Source organism: Barbatula barbatula (genome assembly GCF_947034865.1).
Source record: "Barbatula barbatula genome assembly, chromosome: 9".
Lineage (NCBI taxonomy): Eukaryota > Metazoa > Chordata > Actinopteri > Cypriniformes > Nemacheilidae > Barbatula > Barbatula barbatula.
Genome location: NC_136772.1, coordinates 13,116,624 through 13,138,280, shown reverse-complemented (window position 1 = coordinate 13,138,280; position 21,657 = coordinate 13,116,624). Strand labels below are relative to the sequence as shown.

At 39.7% G+C, this 21,657-nt stretch overlaps 2 protein-coding genes across 14 annotated transcripts in view; both read left to right on the top strand.

Annotated features, from left to right (window-relative positions):
- The window catches only part of dgkg (diacylglycerol kinase, gamma), a 102,737-nt gene extending 98,593 nt beyond the window's left edge, over positions 1–4,144 (top strand). For all 3 annotated transcript variants that reach the window (XM_079463730.1, XM_079463731.1, XM_079463729.1), the window contains 2 exons: positions 65–125; positions 2,612–4,144. In XM_079463730.1, coding sequence (XP_079319856.1) covers positions 65–125; positions 2,612–2,710 — 160 coding nt within the window. In that variant the 3' untranslated portion in view covers positions 2,711–4,144. The remainder of the gene's footprint in view (positions 1–64; positions 126–2,611) is intronic.
- Positions 4,145–9,723: 5,579 nt separating this feature from the next.
- Positions 9,724–21,157, top strand: etv5a (ETS variant transcription factor 5a). 11 transcript variants are annotated; one of them, XM_079464795.1, is made up of 14 exons: positions 9,724–9,823; positions 9,952–10,089; positions 12,677–12,811; positions 12,880–12,986; positions 13,111–13,158; positions 13,510–13,560; positions 15,434–15,557; positions 15,644–15,928; positions 16,456–16,739; positions 18,139–18,198; positions 18,310–18,378; positions 18,659–18,828; positions 19,241–19,342; positions 19,441–21,157. In XM_079464795.1, exons 1-14 carry the CDS (start codon positions 9,801–9,803, stop codon positions 19,669–19,671), a joined length of 1,827 nt encoding a protein of 608 aa, XP_079320921.1. In that variant the 5' UTR covers positions 9,724–9,800; the 3' UTR covers positions 19,672–21,157. The 11 variants fall into 11 exon arrangements, with proteins under 11 accessions (XP_079320921.1, XP_079320930.1, XP_079320923.1 ...); XM_079464804.1 differs by having other exon boundaries at positions 9,737–9,823; positions 12,893–12,986; XM_079464797.1 differs by lacking the exon at positions 9,724–9,823 and having other exon boundaries at positions 9,868–10,089; positions 12,896–12,986.
- Positions 21,158–21,657: the final 500 nt, after the last annotated feature.

Genomic DNA, 21,657 nt, shown 5'->3' with positions numbered 1-21,657 from the left:
CGTGCCCGTGGCCGGGTCGGTGACCCGACCCCTGACGGCTCTGTCTGTGTCTCTCTGCTTACAGGACGTCCCGGCTGCTGCCTATGCAGATTGATGGGGAACCGTGGATGCAGCCTCCGTGCACGGTCAGCTCATTTTGCCTTGCTTTCATTTGCCATGTTTGGAACAGAAACACAGGTTCTTTCATGACCCACTGTGACAAGACTAATGATTCCGTTGCAAGATGTTATTGTGAAAATAAAGATTAATTTTTTACATTTTACTGTTACTGCCAAATTTTGTACAGTTTAAGAGCAGCATTAATTCAAACGATAATTAAATAAAAAATAAAAGAGCTTTTCTAAGCGGAAATATATCTAAATGTGTAAACACTAACTGTACAGCAATCCAAACATCAAAATACAAGCAAAGGAATAATTCACCGAGATAAGAAAAACTTTTTTTATATTCTTATATTCAAGATGCTACTGAGTCTTCAAAAAACACAAACATCTAATATTGAATGAATCCAAATGACTACAATAATTCAAGCTTGAGTCATTAATATGTTGCGTTTCCATGGTAACAGAAGTACAATAGACAAGTTCTGTGGCAACAATATAAACAAACGCTATATGGCAAAAATTTTACTTCTATTAGACCTCGTATAAATTCATATAAACTAATATTATTATGAATTAAACAAAGTACACAGACCAGAAGTTAGCTTTGGGCCAGGTGCGTGCGTCCAATGAAATCATCTATAAATAACATTTTATTTGAAAATAGTTTGAATCTCATTGGTTCGTGCATGTTTCATGACTAGTTGTAAACACACACCATGGATATGCGAGACGGCGCAAGAGAATTTTCATATTTACCTTTAAGAAAACTATGTCAGATTGTGGTCGTCTCTTAAATCTGGAAACAGACTGCAGCATAGAGAATTGTGCAAATTGTGTTTCACTCTGCGAGCACATTTGTGCTGTTACCCGATTTGCATAATTGAATTTGTGAAACGGGTGATAAATAGCGCTATCAGCGGGTGAAATAAATTCACTCTGAATTTCTCTCGTAAAAGGTATTAGATTCACGGCTCATGTGGGCAATATGAGTTTGAATCTGCCTTCTCAGATCTTCCATCCACTCTGTTCATAACAGGGCCAAAAGATTTCATACAAAGAAAATTCTGATCTCTCTTAACCATTTACAAGAGCATCAAGTCTGACACACCCTACACTCCATGGCAGCAAATTGCCTCCTCTGGTCCGTCTGAGCTTTGTACATTCATTCGTCCCAGCGAGCAGACTGTTAATTAAAACACTGTCATGTCACACCCTGCCATTGACTGATTATGTCATTAAGAAAGGAGAATAAACATGCAGGTTTCCATCTGCACATAACTCCAACACAATGTCCTCTGCTATATATACATCTCCATCAGCACAAGCAGGGCTCTATAAAAAGTGTGCCGCTGTGCCTCTAGTCCTCTCTAATTTGCCCAACTGTGCAGAGGGGAATATTAGATGTTATTTCAGTTTCAAGGTCAGCTCGGTTTTGTGCCTGTTAATCTGCACATGTGTGACTTCTGTCAGCTCATTTGCTGAATGTGATGGAGAACAGTGGCATGGTTGCTTAAAGCAGCGAGGAATTAACAACTATAGGATTTAACCAACTGTTCAGATTTGCTTTCTTCACATAACTCATGTAAGCTTGGTTCTGAAATCATAGTGAGCCACCTGCTTCTAAGGGTCATCCTGACAATGTTAAAACTCATACGTGAACAATTTGGAGTTTGATGTTAGCATGTTGCTTAGCTAATGACACAGTCATCTATAAGCATAAAAACATACTCTTCACGCATTAATTTCCATTTTTAAAGAAATTTGAAACTATAATTTAGTGACACTGTTTTAGTGTTTTTTCACTCTCTCCCTAAGGATCCCTAGTAACCACCTACAAGACCTTGGCAATAGCACTTAACAAGCTTATAGACCCTTACAACAACTAGAAACAAGATAAAACACCCTAGTAACCACCTAAAACACCTTAGCAAACAGGTTTATAAACTCTAGTAATGACTAGACCAGCTACAATCCCATAAACATGTTAGCATTATGCTATATTATGCTAAATTACACTAGCATCATGCGAAAACATGCTAGAATCATGTTTAATTATTCTAGCATTCTATTAAAACATGTAAGGATAATTATAATATTGGGGTCTGACTTTTGTCATGGCAAACACCATTTAACAAAAACATTTGGACGTTTTCTGCAAAATGCAATTTAAAAAAAACCTCTATATTAGAAACAAATGTTTATGTTTGATTATTGAAACATATATTAACAATATTTATATATTTTCAAATAAATTATTTAATGTATTGACAGTTATTATAATAAATATATTATCTTTGTGTAAGGGTCACATTGTACCCATCTATTTATTTTCACTTTGTCTTCTCCACAAGGATACACTATCTTAGATATGACGTACTTTAGCAAACAGAATAGTGAAGGTTCCCCTTTAAATGGTTGAAACTGTCTCACCTGTGTCTTATTAGGTTTTGAAACATAGAAATTTACTTCGAGGAATAATCTTGGCTCCTTTCCTGTCACTCTTGCAGATACGGATCACACATAAGAACCAGGTGCCCATGCTGCTAGGACCACCACAGAAAACACCGTTCTTCTTCTTTAAGAAAAGAAACAGAAGTCGGGACTAGATATGAGACTCCAAAAATCACCCACCCTTCTACAATCATACAAACGCACACAAACATCTCCACTTCCTCAGCCTCTTCTCTATCTTTGGGTGTTGGGGACCCAAAGGGAAAAGGCTGCAGACCTTCACCTTTGGAACAACAATAAAACAGTGTAACTGGCCTTTATGGGTAATGGACTCCATCAACTAACATGGGCTTCTCAGTCTGGACAAGTTGAACGTATTCTCCATGGGTGTAATGACCACTTTCTTATCGTCAAGAACGTCTACATGATCTGTAAGCTATAATTCAATTTAAATTTCCCTCCCTACCAGTAGGCCACTGCCTTTGGATTACACTGTGTCCTCTCCCTTCTCATGATGCTCATCAGAAAATACTGCCAGTGTCAGAGAAAGAGAAAGAGAGAGAGAGATTGCAAACGAAGACCAGAAGAACAAGAGCAAGGCAGAGTACAGTGAAAAGTCGGAGAGACTTTTTCAACTGCACAGAGAAGGACAACCGAGAGAAACTCTGGCGCGGTAATAATCTTAAAATAAGGGTGGGTGGAATAAGTCCAGGTTTAGCCTATAAAACCATGAAGCAAACTTTCCAAGGGGATGTACTGAATTATTTGATTATAGATCAGTGCATGCAAGCAGAGCTTAATTCCAGAGCTTCTCCAAGTCCCTACAACAAGCCATCACTAAACAGATGAAACAGCAATCTTATCTTTTATGAAGATGTTTCCAAAGGTCCAAGGGTGGTGACAAGTCAGACTGAGCTAAAAATGATCCAACATTTCACTTTTTGTAGTTTGGCTTTTTTGGTATCCCCCTGAGGCCTCAAAACTGACCAGAGCAATACAATTGCTGGATTTTTAATCCCATAATGCAGCGCTACATACTCAATTTACCCCTTTCCACAGAAATGTTGTTGATGCTCAGCCAGTGGACCTTAAAAAACTCCATAAGAACCGACCCGCATTTCCACTGACTTGCCACATCACTCATAAATTTTATAATATATAGTATTTATAATGTGATGTTAGTTAGTAGAAAAAAATATATTAGGCAGAAGCAACAACACACACAGGAACTTTATGGGCACAATGCGGCGCCAGGTGCAATTTTCATTTTCACGTCCTGCGGCCATTGTTTAATACGTAGCAAATGCTTTTGCGCCCATGTGTGTGCCCATGGGCGTGCTGGTCTGAAAACGTGGTGTGTTCAGGGACATTGCTGGTGCGTTGCTATTTTGAGGCAACTGACCGACTGACACCTGGTCTAAAGCAATACTTTTTTTGTTATTTATTGAGTGCGTTGGGAATATGTGCTCATAGGCGGGTGCAGAGCCCACGTACATTCTGCTTATTACATACAGAGGAACATGTAGCAGTACACAAGTCAAATATTAAAAATAAATGGAATACAATGTAAAAATTATCATTGTGTAGATAAAAAGATAAAAAGTTTGGCTTGTCCTGTAGATGGAGAAGCGTCCTTCTCTCTGGAGAAGCGTTCAGTCTTTGCTCTTGCAAATATCGCCATGTAAATACCGAATCCGCCATGGCACGAGTGCAACTAGCTCTTAAAGGAAATGGGAGATGTGACTCTGACTGGTTTACTGTACGTTTTGCCCAAAACACACCCATGACTCATTAAGAGAATATTGGGACAACCCTTTCAGACCATGACCGTGCCAACCAGTTTACCCGTCCTATTGAAATCATAGTGAAATTTATGGTTGAAATCGAACTTTGATGCCTCTAATCTCATAAAACTGACTACAGTCTTAAAATTTGGATGTTGTTGGGTTCAAGGCTACTGACCAGATTCACGCGATGGATACATGCGGAGCGGTTCAAGACAGGCCATCAGCACCCTTTTAGTGGAAAAGGGGCAAGTGTGAATACCATTTACGTTGAAAGAGCCCTTTAATTTGCGAATCAGTGTTCTGAAGACAATTTTGTACCAATTACCATTTATTAGCCATGTGGCATTTTCTTGTTTTACGGTGTCCTCTAAAAGGTTTGAAATTCAATGAATGCCAAATCAAATCAAAGATGGTGCCATTATGTTTTAAGTGCAAAATACTTCTGTATGATTCTCCTTGACATGTTTTAACCTAGCATATTTCGTTCAATCTTTTTTCTCCTACTAACCTATAATAATACTATAAGGAAAATACAATTTGACATGATCACCCGTTACTGGAGACCTATCTGAGAAAAGCGATGCCCTGCGCTGTGGCTTGGAGCATCTCCTTCCTCCGCGGGCTGTAATGGATCCAGCACTGGTATTAACACTGAGTTCTGTGGTCCTCTCTCACAACAAGCTGCTGCAGTGAGATTGGATTTACTGCTGCATGGACGGAGCCTAAATTTAACTTCCTATTTCAGGGAGTGTCTATCATGTGAAACACTACTCCCGATTCCAGCATGAAAACATCAGATCACGATTTCAGGTCGACTGTCAAAAGGGTGCAAAAGCGGCCCAGGAAATAAGAAAAATGAACAGTTGCTATTCCTAGGAACAGTGGCTCCATGATCCAAAAGTGTAATGGAAGAACATAATTTAGCAACATTACTGAGCTTTTTTGTATTTATTCTTTATAAAAGGGCCCATAGAATGTGATAAATTATCCAAAATAAAGACGCCCACTATGTATTTGTATGTTTAAACAGCCTTGTGTGCATATAGATATGTTTAAAGGTATAACATAGAGGTCAGAGGTAGCATCAGACGATAGGAGTGATACCAAAAGCGTTACATGATTGACTGTAGCCATCAGGCATGTGTCCCCAATATAGCTCAACACAGTGAACATTGCATGCATGTGATGTTGGGTGAGAAGATGGTGCAATTGCCGATGCAAAACTCTGTGTTGGAATTGTATATATTTCACCAATACAGAACTAGGGTCTTATCTTGTCATGGAGGAAGGTTTTGAAACTTATCTCAGTTCAGCTCTGGGAGAATTGCAGTCTCTGAGCGGCTCGCAGATGGCTGAGATCTTCTCAGAGTTTGCAGGTTAATGTCCCTTTAAAGAGCACTGAACCACAGAAGCTGTGTTCATCGTAAATATGACCATCTCTGCATATGACCACAGGGATGTGTGAAGGTCACATTCAGTTTATCATGAATAGAGCCCCATTGTTTCTGTGGTCTTTGGACAGATGGTTAATCCTGAATGACAGACTGGCGGTTTGGTTAAGAGTGCATGTTTACAACTTCTTTTCATTTTACAGTTTAGAATGATTGGAAACAGTCATGTATATATAGATATTGTTTATATTTTATCTAAAGTTTGACCACTGCATGGCTGCTGAAACAAAGACCTCTGCCCGAAGAGACCACGCTGATTGTTGCCCTTTTATTAGTTCACACAAATATATTTTTTACCCACAATCCCAGTTTCTATCCACTGTACTTTTCTAATGATCTGTTAGTAGCATGTTCATTGTAAATGTACCTCTGTGGCTGTTCTTTGTTATGTTATGTTTTGTATTTTGTAGGCAGAGGTTTGGCAAAAATATTGAATGCTGATCAATAGGCAACTGAGGAATGTCATGTCAGAATCTATCGATGTTTTGTGTTGTTTCTGTCAAAATAAATAACTGATAGCCTTAACTTACCAGTACAAACTAGCATTTTGCCTGGAGCAAAGTAGGACTTGCAATACGAGCCACAGAAAAATCAGCCAAAACTGAAACAAGAGGTCAACATCTGTTTTGCTGTGTTGCAATAATTCATTGACATCAATGTCATCATACCCGCCTACTCACTTTTAGTAGAAAAGGGATGAAAGTGAAATACCTGTATGATGATTTATGAAATGCCCAACTTGTGTCTCATATTATGTTAATGTCGTCAGATTTTTTTAAGCTCTTCTAAGGCTGTGACTGAATCTTCCCATCACTGTCACACGAGGATGTGGTTTTATCTGTAAAAACATGCTGCCTCTTGGGACCAAATCAAGAAGAGTTTTAAGAAAAGTGAGCTTATTATTGCCAAAAAACTAATCTGTCAATGAACTCAAATTTATATTAACCTAAAGCTGAATTGTGTGATATCTTTGCCACTAGAAATTGCAATGAAAACAATATGACAAAAACAAAAACTTCTTAAAGGGATAGTTCACACAAAATTAACATTCTGCCATCATTTACTCATCCTCTTTTTATTCCGAACCTGTATGACTTTCTTCTTCAGAACGGAAAAGAAGATATCTTAAAGAATGTTGTTAAGCGAACAACGGAGGGACCCATTCACTTCTATTGTATGGACACAAAACCAATGGGATTGAATGGGTCCCGCTGTGGTTCGGTTAACAGCATTCTTTAAAATATCTTCTGTAGAAGAAAGAAATTCACACAGTTTTTAAATGACAAGTGAGGAGTAATGGATGACAGAATTTTCACTTTTGGGTGAACAAAGCTGTTCAACCTAAATCGGCTTATTCGTGGTTGTCTCAGCACATTCATATACAGAGAACTGACATACTTCAACATTGAGATATCCGACAGAACAGATGCCCTCATGTCTACCTGTCTCCTAGAGACAGCATGGTTTCTCTCAGTTAAGCTCTATTCTTAGCTGGGACAGATGAACAGTACGGGCGGCACTGATGCGTAGAGTCCATATCAACCCTGAATGTGATGTTTTACACATATGTATAACTCACTGTCTTATTCCTGCCTTAGGGTTAGAGTGGTTTGTAGCAGTCCATTCGTGTGGTAGGCAACTAAATTCAAGGACAGAGTCAGATTCGTGTATAGAGATCGGTCCACAGGGCGAGACTGCATCAAGCCCGCTTAGCCTCTGTTACTCTGTTTCTTGTCAGCTGTTGGCATCCATGTTGATGGACAAAAGAGTTTTATTGAATAAAAGGAGAGACTAAAGCTCTGTGTCTGTGTTGGTTATTGTCCAATGAGATGCTTTTTCACATCCAGCCAAGGCGCCTACAGTATGCTGACACCATCCTTTACTCATCATGATTGAAGATCAGTTTACACAATAAATCACATACGTTAGTGCTTCTGGGTTAATTATATGAGGTTCTCGGGGGGAAAAGGCTTTGAGCTCCTACAGAAAAGAAGGTGCTACAAGTTCTTCACAGTGATGCCATAGAATAACTATTTTTGGTTCTCCAAAGCACCGTGTAAATATGAAAAATGCCTCTGAAATGATTATTTTTAACACACTTATGTTTACATTAAAATGTTACTTTAATTGCAGAGGACATATTCATATTACATTAAAGTCACTGAACCTAAACATAGTAGCTTGATAAAGATGCTAATTTGGTGAAGATTTAAACTGTAATTCTTCATGTACTCCGGGTTTTTATAAGAATAATAAAACAATTCACGATAAATAACTTTTTTCCACTACAAAAAAAAACATTTAGGTTGTTTCGATGTTCTATAAAGGGCCATTACGCCAAAAATGGTTCTTATGGCATTGTAAAGCCCCTTTGCAGGGCCTTTTGATTATTACAGTCACACAAAACTGTGATGCATTTTCTCCATCTAGCAAGCTCTTTACACAACTTCTGAGAGTACTTTAAACAAGTTGATATACCAAGTCGCAAGCTAAAGCAGCAAATTGTTATTTTGACTGGTTATTGAGCAAATAAGTACATCACAGCACCGGGTGCGCCAGAGACCCAGGAGTTATAAGGTGGACAGAAAGACTAGGCTGACAACCAACTGACCGATAGGCCAACTGGGAAACCCAGTGTGTACAGCACAACCGGCAGAGGCAGAGGCAGAGGAATGGATGACTGGTCAGGAGCAATGTGTCACGGTCAACACTGGGCCAGTGGGGTGATGCTTGAATGTGACCGGTAAGACCTAGCTCGAGACCAGCAATGCTAGTTCTAAAGAACAACACAGTCTGGCAAAGTCACTGGGACACAAGAGTGGTAAAAATACTGTGCTTAATGAATTGGAACCAGGTGTGGTGAATCAATGAATTATATAAGGACAACAAGGAGGCGGGGTTACAAACTAGACAAAAGAGCAAGTACTGAGCTGTCAAGCAGAAATCTACGCGCCCCACCCACAACAAAACACATAGCCAGGGTTCATGAGCTGAATTGACCGAATTCCTGACATGAATAATAACGGTAAATAGATAAGTACGTAAAGTAACCTTTGCAATAAAACCATGTATTCTATATATATTTTCCATTTTTTCTGTTTTTATCATTTATTTTTCCTTATTTTTATATTTTTATTGTATCTGCGTTTTGTAGTAACAATGCAAAATTAGAAAATAATATAAACTGAATGAATTGACCTGCAAAAGAGATGTAAAATGTACAGATTGTAGCTTTACCAAGTAGAACTATATTTGGTAATTTGTTTTTCAAACTCTGTGAGATGTCTTATACATTTTCATCAATCCCGACTGAGTGATGCACTTTTATCATGAAATTCATGAAAAATACATTAGAAATATTTCTACAGCACCATACCATAACGTGTAACGCTGAACCAGGTTTTCTCACTTCTAAAATATTTAAAGGACGTCTTATCAAGTAGAAAAGATTAAAAAATCTGACAAAACAGATTAACTTTCTACATCATGTATCAGATAAATGCCTTGTGAGGCTGTGTGATTGTTTGTTTTTGTCAAGCATCTCTTTCGCTTCTGCGCCTGAAAAATACAGCCCTGTAAAAAGAAAAATTGCACAACGAGAAGATGTGCACTGGGCCGAAGCCTACGCATCTTGTGTGTGCAGAGATAATGAGACAGGAATTATCTCCACATGAACTATTAATAGTCATCGAGTCACATCTTGTCTCTTTGGGAGAGCACCAACGTCCTTAGGCAGCTTTAGCCTTCATTCCACTTTTTCAACGTTCATTCATTTTTTATCTTGCATAGATCATACAAGAAATGGAGGTTTAGGTATTTCTGTGTGTTACACATAGTTGAACCATCAACAGAGATGCCAGAATCATTTTGTATTTGCTGTTACCTTTATCTGTCACTTCTCATTTGACTCTATGTCATGTGAAGTACATCTCCTTCCATGCAGAGGCTGGATTAGCCCAATTTTCCCCAGAAGGGCAGGCTGCCAGAACTGTCACACTGACCCAGTCATGGACACAAATAACCCCTTTTGGTGAGCAAAGAAATAATCCAGCACACTACAATACTCAACAGTGTATCACTTTAAAATGCAACGTATCATAGATAGTGAGAGCTGTGCTGCTGTGTAGTGATGCTGTGGTGTCATCACTCTGGATTTAGGCTGCAGAATATAAATACAAGATGCTCTTTGCCGCCTCCATCCCACCCACCACATCTACAAAGGATCAGTGAAGGCGCTATAAAAAGGAGACCCCGGCAGCTTGGTAGAGCTGAAAAGCCTAGCTTTATCAACATCGGGTACTGTAGGACAAACAATGACACCGGTAACTGCATATCTCTTTCATGCTAACACTGTCTTCCTGTAAAAGTGGGCTCTGCTTGAAAGCATGAAGGATTTTGGAGATTATCCTCTTCACACTTGATGCAGGATTTCTCTCTCTTTTCTCAGAAGCTGCTTTGTTAAATAGATTCTAGGACATCTGGCCCTGACCACAATAATACTGTGCAAATCTCTGTCACGCTATAGTTCCCTGCATTCTGATTCCACTGTATTTTGTAATAATAATAGCAATAATAATAGCTTCGGGGATCTCTTATTATTTGTTAATATTTAATTTAATAGACTAAATAAATCTAATAGCATAATCTAGTGTTTTACTTCAAAATGGTAAGGAATTTTCTTTAGAAAGTTCCTAACTAATCGTGGGATTTTATATTTTGTCTCTTTCTGTAAACCCAGTGCAATGATGATGTATTTACACGGTATTCTCAAACTTGTCCTCAAACTTTCGTCATGCCTTGTTGGCGGTTAAACATCTCTGTGTCTGGCCCTTTAAGTGCCTGTGGAAACGTGCGAAAAAATCTACAAAGTGAATGAAACTCAGCCATTCATAAAAATAGGACAGACTGCGCTTCGATTGGTCGTTTAACGCCTAATACATATTCAATGTAATTCTCGCCAACCATTGGATTGCTGACTTGAGTGATGTGTACCCGGAGCCAATGATCTTTCAGTGGCAAATGCCTCTCGAGCCCAAGGGAAAACCGAGCAGTCCATTTGCAACACCTCATTCAAGTTTTGTGTACCGGAGAGTGCTCATCTATTGATCCGTACAATCGACTGGCAGACATCCATTTGGGATTTTATTCGAAACGGTGTTTCTTTTTCAGTCCGCTCCGAGAGTGCACGTCATCAGTGAGGTGAGTTTATCTCTCGTTTCCTCAAATATTCACTATTTTATCGCTGATATGTCTGAATGGAAAGGGTTTCTACGCGGCGAGTAAGTTTATCGTGGGCTTGCAACTGCAAACACATCTCGCTTTGGGAAAAACGAACGCCATTTTCTCCTAGAGAGGTCTTATACTATTTTGCAACCATTTTAATGCATGAAATTTGGTCTTGATATTTTGCAACGTGTACCGGGTGTGTGTTTGGGATTAGCGCACTAACTTGACATTTATAGGTGGGGTCAGTGCAACCTGAACGGTGTACGGTTTTATGAATGGAGGTCTCTCTTTCCCCCCGCGGATCGAGTTTCACTTCATTGAGAAAAACAAGAGGCCGTCAGGGGGCTGAGAGTGGGAGGAGGTGGTCTTTATGCCTGCTCCATCCTATCATTACTTTTAGCTTTTAATTTAAGGCTAACGTTAGATTTCTCTAAAGTGCGCAATGTTTATTCTTTCTTTTTTTTATTGCGGTTTTCATTTTTTGTTTTGAACGTGGACATGTTTTTTTTTTTGTTTTTATTTTCACAAATTGACAAGTTTAGTGCGTCATGACAAAAGTGCGAGCTGGTACGTTTGATAAGAACTGTTCTTGCGTTACTGTAACGTTAAGCACTAAGCTAAAAGCTTTGCGACTTTAGTTTTCCGTGAATGTATGAACGCTGCCCTTCTCAGGAAATGTTCTTTTATTGTGATTGTACTATTTTTAGACAAATTTATATATTTCAATCAAATAGGTTTACGTAATAAATCAAACATTATATGATTACGTGTCGATATCATGTTTATAATAAAACACAAGACATATTTTAAAATAATAATGCGTTTCAAAAATAGTTTTGGAAAACACTTTAATAATGTTAAGAAATACCTTATTGTAAACGCATGAACTAACAATAAAAATGTATTTTTCAGCATTCTATAACCTTTTTAATGTAAATGAATGTTAATACACTTATTAATGTTAGTTCAGGGAGCATTACCTTATGTTAACAGTTACAACGTTGAAATGTATTACAAAAAGCTGAAATGAACATGAACAAAGAATAATAAATGCTGTCAGCTAATCCATAATAAGTCATGTTAACAAATAGCCAACAACCTTTTGTAAAATGTTGCCAAATTATTCTAACCCTAATGTTTAACTATTATTGTTATTATTGCTTGTTATAATATTTTTAGAAACTGCAGGATAGCTTCAGTAAAGTGAGCACAGAGTGATCCCTCTTATAAGTTTATGTTTTAGGGTAAGCTTGTAGACTGTCTAGCTTTCCTTGTGGTAGAATTTAGGCAAAAATGATGCTTTATTATTGTATTATATAATTTGTGCCATCATAATGTAACGGCCATTCCCTTGATAGTCTAATCGCCGTCACAGATGGTTGACTTTGCTTATGTAAGCTTTACATTCCTCTCTGCTGTGAATTGCATTACACAGCTCGCGCGCGCTCTCTCTCTCTCTCTCTCTCTCTCTGTCTGTATACATGCTTTGTCAGAAGAGATGTTGTGATGGATAATAGAGGGAGTAGTGGGTGGTTGAGTATACAGGATCAGATAGATCTGAGGGTTTTGTCAGTCTGTTTACAGGGTTTATGGTTTTAATGCGGGACACACTGGTGAAATCTTGTTTTGTTACATGGTTGATTGTTTTATTTCTCAGAGATAACAGAAGACTTAAAGTGGCAATATATAAACCGCTTTTAAGCGAAGACCCTGTTCTGGGAGCCTTCTTGAAGACCCAGGTAACATGGATGGATTTTATGACCAGCAAGTTCCTTTTGTGGTTACATCTAATGTAAGTATTTGTTTTGGCTTTTTCATTTTATTTTTGTCACTAGTTGGACTTGATAACACTGAACGTAGTGTTTTTCCACAGCAGAATTCATTACACGTAGAGGAACCACACAGCAGGCCATTTAATGACAGAAAAAGAAAGTTAGTGGAGACTGAACTCGCTCAGGATACAGAAGGTAAATCTGACATGACATATTATTAACAGCAAGATTTATGTTGTAGACAGCCTTTAAGGTATCAAATATTTGGATAAATATCAGTGGGTTTTCTCAGACACCTGTCTTTATCTGTTAACTGCAGAACTTTTCCAGGACCTCAGCCAGCTGCAGGAGATTTGGATTGCAGAAGGTTTGTAACACATTGTTATAATATTTATTGTGCTTTGGCATGCAGCTATCAGACATTTATATTTAGATTCATAAATATTATTTGTTATATCTGCACATATCGTTAGAGTATTTCTAAGAGAACACACAGTTGTTTTATTTTTCACAAACTGCTGGGCATTTAAACTGGTCTGCTGCACCAACCTTGCAGCAGTATTCATGAAGTTGGCATCAAAATGGCTGTTCTTGTTTAGATGAAAGGAAATGTACACAGATTTGATGTTTTCTGACAAATTGACAATGATCTGCAGATTGTTCAGCAGCAGGGGGCATTTTTGCAACTTTGTTCACTCTCTCCAATTTCTCTCTACAGCTCAGGTGCCCGATGACGAACAGTTTGTCCCAGATTTCCAGTCTGAGAACTGTGAGTATCTCAAGATTTATTATTTATTCTCCCACAATGTATTTGGAGATAGTCCAAAGAAGTCTTGTTATTATTCATATCTGTCTCAAATTTGTTTAAATCTTAGTGAGTTAAATTCACAATATAATCCTGCATTTTAGATAGTTTTATTATTCATTTGGTTTTCTTCGTACATCTCCTCACTCAATGCAATAACCCACTTTAGTGCTTTGATTTATGAGGACTTAATTGGTGTTTCCTCATCCTTTTAGTCTTGCTTAAATCCACCGCCTATTTTTTCAGAGTAATAAGCCGATTGGTATCGGGCATCACATGAGCCAAGCTCCTTATCAGATTTCACACGTTCATGCACTCAGTTCAGCCTCTGGAATGGAGCGGATTCCAACGGGCAGGGTTAGAGGAAAGACTTCCTCTTTTGGCCTTCTGAAACCCACCGAACCCACAGCTCCTGAACTCTCTATTGAGGGCTCTCAGTCCAAAGTCACCCAGGCCAGGCCACAGGAATCAGAGCCAAAGGAAATACTTGAGGAATTGTCAGTAGAGCGTTTTATGCTCCCCCCCCCCCTTTTTCCTCTTAAGTTTGTTTTTGTTTTCGTCTGATGTTGAAGCTGGGAGACAGGGTGTGTACACTTATATGTCATGGCATGTGTTTTTGTCCAGTTTTACCACACTGTATCAGGTCAGTAGCCAGCCAATTGGAAGGGGAGGTTCTTTTTTTCAAAAAGTGGACATTTTTGCAGATTTTTTCCCTCCTTTTGTATTTAATTATGAGGTTCAATTACTTCATTTTGGTGCCCTTTTATGCCCTAATTTGTGCTGGATTATTTTGTCTGCTGGTATTTTAACGAGCGCTTTTTGATGCCCCCATCATTCAGAGGCGGTGCATCTTCACCCATGCTTTGAAAAGTGTATTGCGAGCACTCTCTCTGTCTGCACACACACACACACGTCCAGCAACAATAATCATATTAATTTAATACAGCAACACAGAAATTTGTTACAAGCATTGATTAAAACAATTATAACAATAATCACATGAAAAATAAACGACTTAAATTCTGGACCTTTGGCAGCTGAGGGGGGGTTCTTTCGAACCACCCGAACCACCCGAACCCCCCTTGCCTACGGGCTTGTGTATATTATGAAGGTCAATGCTTTGACATGCTGTTTATGAGACACTGTTTTAACATACGTTACTTTTAGCATGAGCTGTTAGTTTTTTGTTTGCGTGTGTTTGGTCGGATTCCAACCTTCTCTTAGTCTATTCAAAATCAATGGGTGGCCCCTCAGGTCATCTGGTTGTCACACATCCCATGCACATACACACTCCCATTGCCATATCATGACTGGCCTCTTTTCTAACCAATAACCCAGACTGGCAGAATTACACTTATTTAGGTAGAGTATTTAATAGAGGAGCTATGGGAGGGGGCGCACCTTTGCTATCAACGCGGTCACATGCCTACCGAAGGGCCTCTTAAAGCCAGAACCGTCTGGGTGATTTATCTGGCTTGAGTTCTGTGGATCCAGTTGCATCTGCCATTATGTGGCGCCGGATATGAGATCTTGATGCAGAGATCCAGGGGCTAATGGTTACAGTGCGGGGAGGAAAATCATTCACGATCATTGAATTACGACCGCACTGATTCATGAGTATTGACTCGACTATCATGGAAATCTGAGGGGAGCACTTTGATTGCATGCATCGTTCTGCGCCGCGATGCTGATGGACAGAGCAAAGAGCTTTTAAACCTCGCAGTCAATTGTCATTACTCGTGAAATATGGCAGTTTAATGGTGGAGAAGAATCTCCTTATGAGGCATTTCGCTTCACTTGTGTGGATGCTTCATTGTTGGTTCTTTTTGCTTCACAGTGATGTTTCATGGCCCACCACCAGCCAAGATCAAACGGGAACTGAGTACCTCCAAAGAACTCTCCCCCTGTAGCCAAGACAGAAGTCCCATGCCGTATGGAGAGAAGTGCCTTTACAGCTACAGGTATTCATCCTTCCATCATTGATCAAAGTACGTCCTTGATCATTTACTTGTCATGATGACTAACTTTCCTGATTCCTATAATGCAGTGCCTATGAAAGGAAGCCCACAGCTGGGTACAAGCCATTGACTCCTCCCTCAACGCCTGTCTCACCTTGTGGTTCGTCCAATCCTATTGGGACACGCACCCTGCAGGAACAGACCCCTCCCCCTGTCCCTAATACAACGTTAGGGCAGCATCTTCTTCAAAGGCAGCCTTCAATGACCAAGTCCACACCAGGCCAACCGATACTCCCTCACCACAGCCAGAGCCCACCTTTTGCAGTGCCCTGTCCACCCCTGAACTGTGACGCTCACTTCAATGCTGAGCCTAGGTTGGTTTCTGCATTTTAGTTGGACTTGAACTTGTGAACGTACTGTACAGTATGTATATTTATACCTCTGTGGATTGTTCAGTTTTTTCTGTTACCATACCATTAGCATGCAGGTCTAAGAGCACTATTTAGTATAGGCAGATGACCTTTCAGCAATGCTAAGTTCCTAGTGGTATAGATCACTCCGATGTTGTCTTGCAGTAGTGTTAGCACCCCGGTGTGAGGGGGCTGTAATAATACGACCCCCGTGGGAATAGATTGGCTGTGAATCTGGCCTGCCACCTGTAGCAGAATTCCTGTGAGCTTACAAGGGAATGTGTGGCACATCATTTACAGCTAGTAGAATAATGCCTGCAACTTCCGTTTCAGGAAGATTACTTTCTTTATTCTTTATTTATCCCATGATACTCTGACATCTCCATTACATTTGTGCTTATGACTTAATCAACGTTATCATCAAAAGTATGTATTTGTTCCAGATATTGTGCTTAATCTGATTTACAAATGTTGCTTAATTTCCCCAAAAGGTTTCAACGACAACTGTCAGAGCCCTGCCTTCCGTTCCCACCTGCTGACACGCAGGGAAGACCCAACTTCATGCCACAGGTCCCAAGCACTTCACCTAGAGATGGAAGGCCACCTTATCATCGCCAAATGTCCGAGCCCCTAGTTCCCGTGCCTCCTCAGGGCTTCAAACAGGAGCTCCTAGACCCCCGCTACGCCGAGCAGGGTGTTCCCAACATGGGTCCATCCCAGGCTTTCCATTCGATGGCCATCAAGCAGGAGCCACGAGACTTCTGTTTCGACACTGGTGAGGATTCGTGATTGTCCCATTTCCTAGAGAGAAAGAGTATGGCTTCTTTAGGGTATTCAGAATGTGTCAGGCAAGTTTGGCTTGGCTTCATGAGAGCTGTCTGGGTGAGGGCATGGAATGCTTTATGTATGCTTGCATGGGCCTGTGACTTTTAGCAATGTTTAGTGAGGTGTACACGTACAAAAGCATGCACACATGCACGTGCATACACTTCTTGAACCTTGCGTGCAAAGAAGTGCCGCTTTGACAAGGCTTGAGTGATGGACATAGCTTTAGTGCAGCGTTATTAATAAACTATTGTTTACAGTAATAATCAAATAATAAAAGTCTTTGAAGATGTAATTTGGACTTTCACATTGAAATAAAATTGCATTTAGGTGCATTTAGAGACCATATGTGAATCTGTCTGTGAAATACAGGTTAAGTTGCCTGAAAGTCGAAGCATCAAACTAATTATAACTATTAGGATTATGCAAATAGGTAATGTGCGTTTATTGCTGCAAAAAGATGATATGATCGATTTTTAGATCAAAAACATTTCATTGGTAATATGAAAATAATGAATAGATAAACACCATAGATCTCACTCAGTTAATTTGAGATATATCAAGGTTATATTCAAGTAAATCACAAAAAGTACTCTTCAGTTATGCTTTGCCAGACCGGGTCACACATCCTGGGCAATTTTACCCAAGTCCAGTTGGGTAATAATCAAGATTCTTCTTCGGTTAGCTGTGAAATCTGAAAAGTCTGCTACGACTAAGCTAGATGCTCTACGGTCTTGAGCTTAAACCTCCTCTGCTCATTTGGTCATCTTACATGTGAACCTTTACCATGCATTTAATCTTTGTACTGTCCCTATACTTATGTTTGTGAATTTGTGATGTAATTCCAAATCGTTTACGTGCCACATTCATAAGAGAGGCAGCCAAACTGGCTTTTTAATATGTATGGCAGCCTGACAGATGATGTAATCAATGAGAATGCTCAGAGAAAAGCTGGAAAGGGGCAAAGTGTCCTGCCGATTTGCCAGGACACTCAAGGACAGATAAAAACTGATGTCATGGTCCAGTATCTTGACATAGTAGCTAATCCTATTTGGTGACTCAGTAGACTCATTGCTAATGCCGCATGTTTCTTTGGTATGTTGATATGAGCTTTGCCAGTCCTACCAGATGCATGAGATCAGACAAGCCAAGCAAAGCTTGGCTATTCCATCAATTTCGAATGTTTTTGATCTTGCCTTATAGTGTTCCATTAAAACGTCTGTTTATATACTAAATCTGTGAATATAAATCTGTAAATTAGCACTTGTTTTATTGTATTTTGGGCAACATTTTACTTTATTATGTGTATCCTTTTTTTATAATCCTCTTCTGTTCATGTTGATTTGCAGAAATGCCTAAGTGTCAGTCTTCATTTGGGAGGGCAGCAAGTTTCTACCAAAACCATGAGAGTAAGTGAAAGCTGCATTCAAACATACAATACCCATTGTGGCTTCATCATTCAACAGAATAGAAATTAAACCTACGATAATCTAGCAGACTTTATCTTTGTCCTGTTGTAGACTTCTCATTTGACAGAGATCAGCAGTTGTATTACGACGATACCTGTGTGGTTCCCGAGAGGATTGAAGGTAAGATTTCAAAATAGATCACAGTTAGGCATGTAGACTGTTAAGTTAACTTCAAAACCATTTTAGTGAGGCCGCTGTTTTTTTACGTCAAGTGCTCCGTCTGCAATATTCAGACTTTACTAGGAAACCCTTCCCCTATTTCGTTTAAAGAGAGCGCTAGCATAGTGCTGTGAAATGAACACGGTTTCCACATTAGCTGCATTTGTGTCTGGAATTTCTCATCTGCTTGCTCGTGCACCTCTGGGCAAACTCTAATCCTCATAATTTTCCTCCCTGACAGGAAAGATAAAGCAGGAGTCCTCTGTGTTCCGTGACGGCCCGCCGTACCAACGCCGTGGCTCCCTCCAACTTTGGCAGTTTCTGGTTACTCTCCTGGATGATCCCGCCAACGGCCATTTCATTGCCTGGACGGGACGTGGAATGGAGTTCAAACTTATAGAGCCAGAAGAGGTCAGCTATTCTTACGTTTACTTTATTCATGCGAAAACTTGGCAAATTGGGGAAGTCATGGCCTAATGGTAAGAGACTCGGATTTGTAACCAAAACGTTGCCAGTTCCAGCCTCTGTACCAGCAGGCATTGTAGGTTGGGTGAATGATCAGCGCTCTCCTCCACCTTCAATACCACGGCTGAGGTGAGACCCTTGACCATGGCACCGATTTCCCCCAACTGCTACCCTAGTGCCGCAGCAATGGCTGCTCACTGCTCTGCTTGTGTGTTCACGGTGTGTGTGTGTTACTCACTGCTGTGTGCCACACAGTGTTAAATGCAGAGCACAAATATCAGAGTATGGAACACCCTACTTGGCCACACGTCCCATCACTTTCAGATCCAACATGCTGAAATTATATTTCTTTTTTCAGGTGGCTCGACGCTGGGGCATCCAGAAAAACAGGCCGGCCATGAACTACGACAAGCTGAGTCGCTCTTTGCGTTACTATTACGAAAAAGGGATAATGCAGAAGGTAAAGGCAGGTTCACCTTTGGTTCACTCTATACTGAAATCATAAATATTGGTCTAGTTGTCCTTACAAGCTTAACATCTCCTTTCTGTTATTTTCAGGTGGCTGGTGAGAGATACGTATACAAATTTGTGTGTGATCCCGAGGCCCTCTTCTCCATGGCCTTTCCAGACAACCAGAGGCCCAACATTAAAGCAGATCCCGACAGCCTCGCCTGCGTGGATGAGGACACGATTCCGTTGACGCACTACGATGATGGGGCTTCATACTTGGTAGATGGTGGGGAGCAGTGCGTCGCCGGGATGCCTTTTCCTGACGGTTACGTGTACTGAACTGTTGATCTGAATGAAACACATCTGTCCCTGTTGCCTCAACTCCTGAACTGCCCACTTCCAGATTAACCCTCCCTAACATATAAAAGAATGAGGAGATATCTGCAAGACACTTTAAGAAGTCGAGAAGGGTGTCGAGGAAATGAGCAAAGACTGTATCCAGCGCTCAAACCTTCCTCATGGCAAACGGTCAATGCTGTGAGAAGAAACGGTTGAGCTGGAACAGAACGGTGCTTGAAAGACTGACAGATCTCACTGCAAGAATTGTAGCAATTCTGTTTTTGACAATCCGCTTTTTAAAGACAATTGGTAACAAATTATTTAAAAACATGTTAAGATAACTCTTCAATGCAGCACTATGTAATAGTTGCCTTTTTGGTCCCAATTTAATTTTGTTTCCTCTGAACCATGTAGACAAGAAGTCAAAAGGGCTTTATTTTGCAAGAAGGATAAAAACCAATTTGTTTTTTTAAGACTATAGAAAGCGGGCTTTTATACGTTTTGTTTAAATGTGGACAGCTTTAATGATGATGAGGATTCCTACAGAACAATGTTTTATTTTTTGTATCGTTGGTTCTTAATTGTTTGTCAAGTGTTGTTTTGTACTAATTTTTTTTGTTTGGTGCTTATAAGAGTTGATGTGAAGTTTAACCAGAGGCACTCTTAAGTATATTTAGTCAACTTCACAGGACTGTTAACCAATTGTTAAACATATTTCTTTGACTATAGCTAAATCTTTTGTTTTAGCTCCCCAAAATGCCAAATTTTAAATATAGAGTTCTATTATTTTCTCACTTGACAACATTCAAAAGGGATGCACTAGTCAGAATTTATCCTTCAGGACTCTTGAGTGTCAGTTAAGGCTAACTTGGCATATATATATATAAGTCTGGCGTGTTTTATTTTGGCCCCTATTGTTGATTTTAACGCACCAGGAGAGAAGGATTTTTCAGGGCCTTGCATGCAATAAGGTAAAAAAACATTTTCAAGTTGATAAAAGACCACTGCTTCCTTTTGCATGATGTACTCAGCTGTCCACTAACATATCGCTTTATGCTGGACAAAGAAGAAATTGTGGAGTTTCTGCATTTGTATTCTCTCTTTTCTTTCTTATTTTGGAAAGATAAACTTATATATTTTTGCAAAGTCTGCATTTGTTTGAGTTTATTGTATAAGCTGTATAGTTCTGCCTGTATAACAGATTCTCTATGTATGTTTTAAATGGATCCCTGTGTGGCAGTGAATGCACACCGCTGGTTACCGGACACCTTTTCCTTGTGGGTTCGAGAGCAGTGCCTTTAAATGAGAGGTGCAGCTTATACATGAACAGTTTTCTCATTGATTGAGGGGCTTGTCTCAACCTACACCACAGAAAGGTTGTCTGCACTTGTACAGGCTTAAACTTGTCCCCTCACAATGTGTACCTTACACTGCTGAGTTTATAATCTGTACTGGGTACAATAAACTGTCCATTCTGCTTCATTTGAACTCTTGCATTCCTCTTTGTCATCATCTCAGTTTCACAATGGCGAACCTGATCCTGTGGAGCATATAGTTTCAAGTTATCTATACTGATTCATTTGAAAAGAATCACTTTCGTATGTGCAAGATATAAGGTTGTTTCTAGATAAGCCTGTAGGTAATGGGCTGGCAATTGCTTTCTTGCTCTGAATCTGAAACTCAATATTGATTCAGTTAAAGGCCTTTTGCTGTCCCAAGGGCTACACTGGCCTTTCATCAGGGCTTTGCCTGGTTAGCTAATGTGCGTCTGCTCATGGTCATGCTTCTATGATTATTTAAGAACTTCTCAGCTTTGGATGCATGAGCAGTCTGTGTGAGCCTGTGTGTCAAACACATGAACACCCTTAATGTATCCAAACACGTATTGTTTGCGTTTTTTTATTGTTTTGCAGTTTATTAACGCTTTATAAATGAATTGTGTTTTTGAATAGATTTTTTTTAAATCAGTAAGTACATATGCCTCCA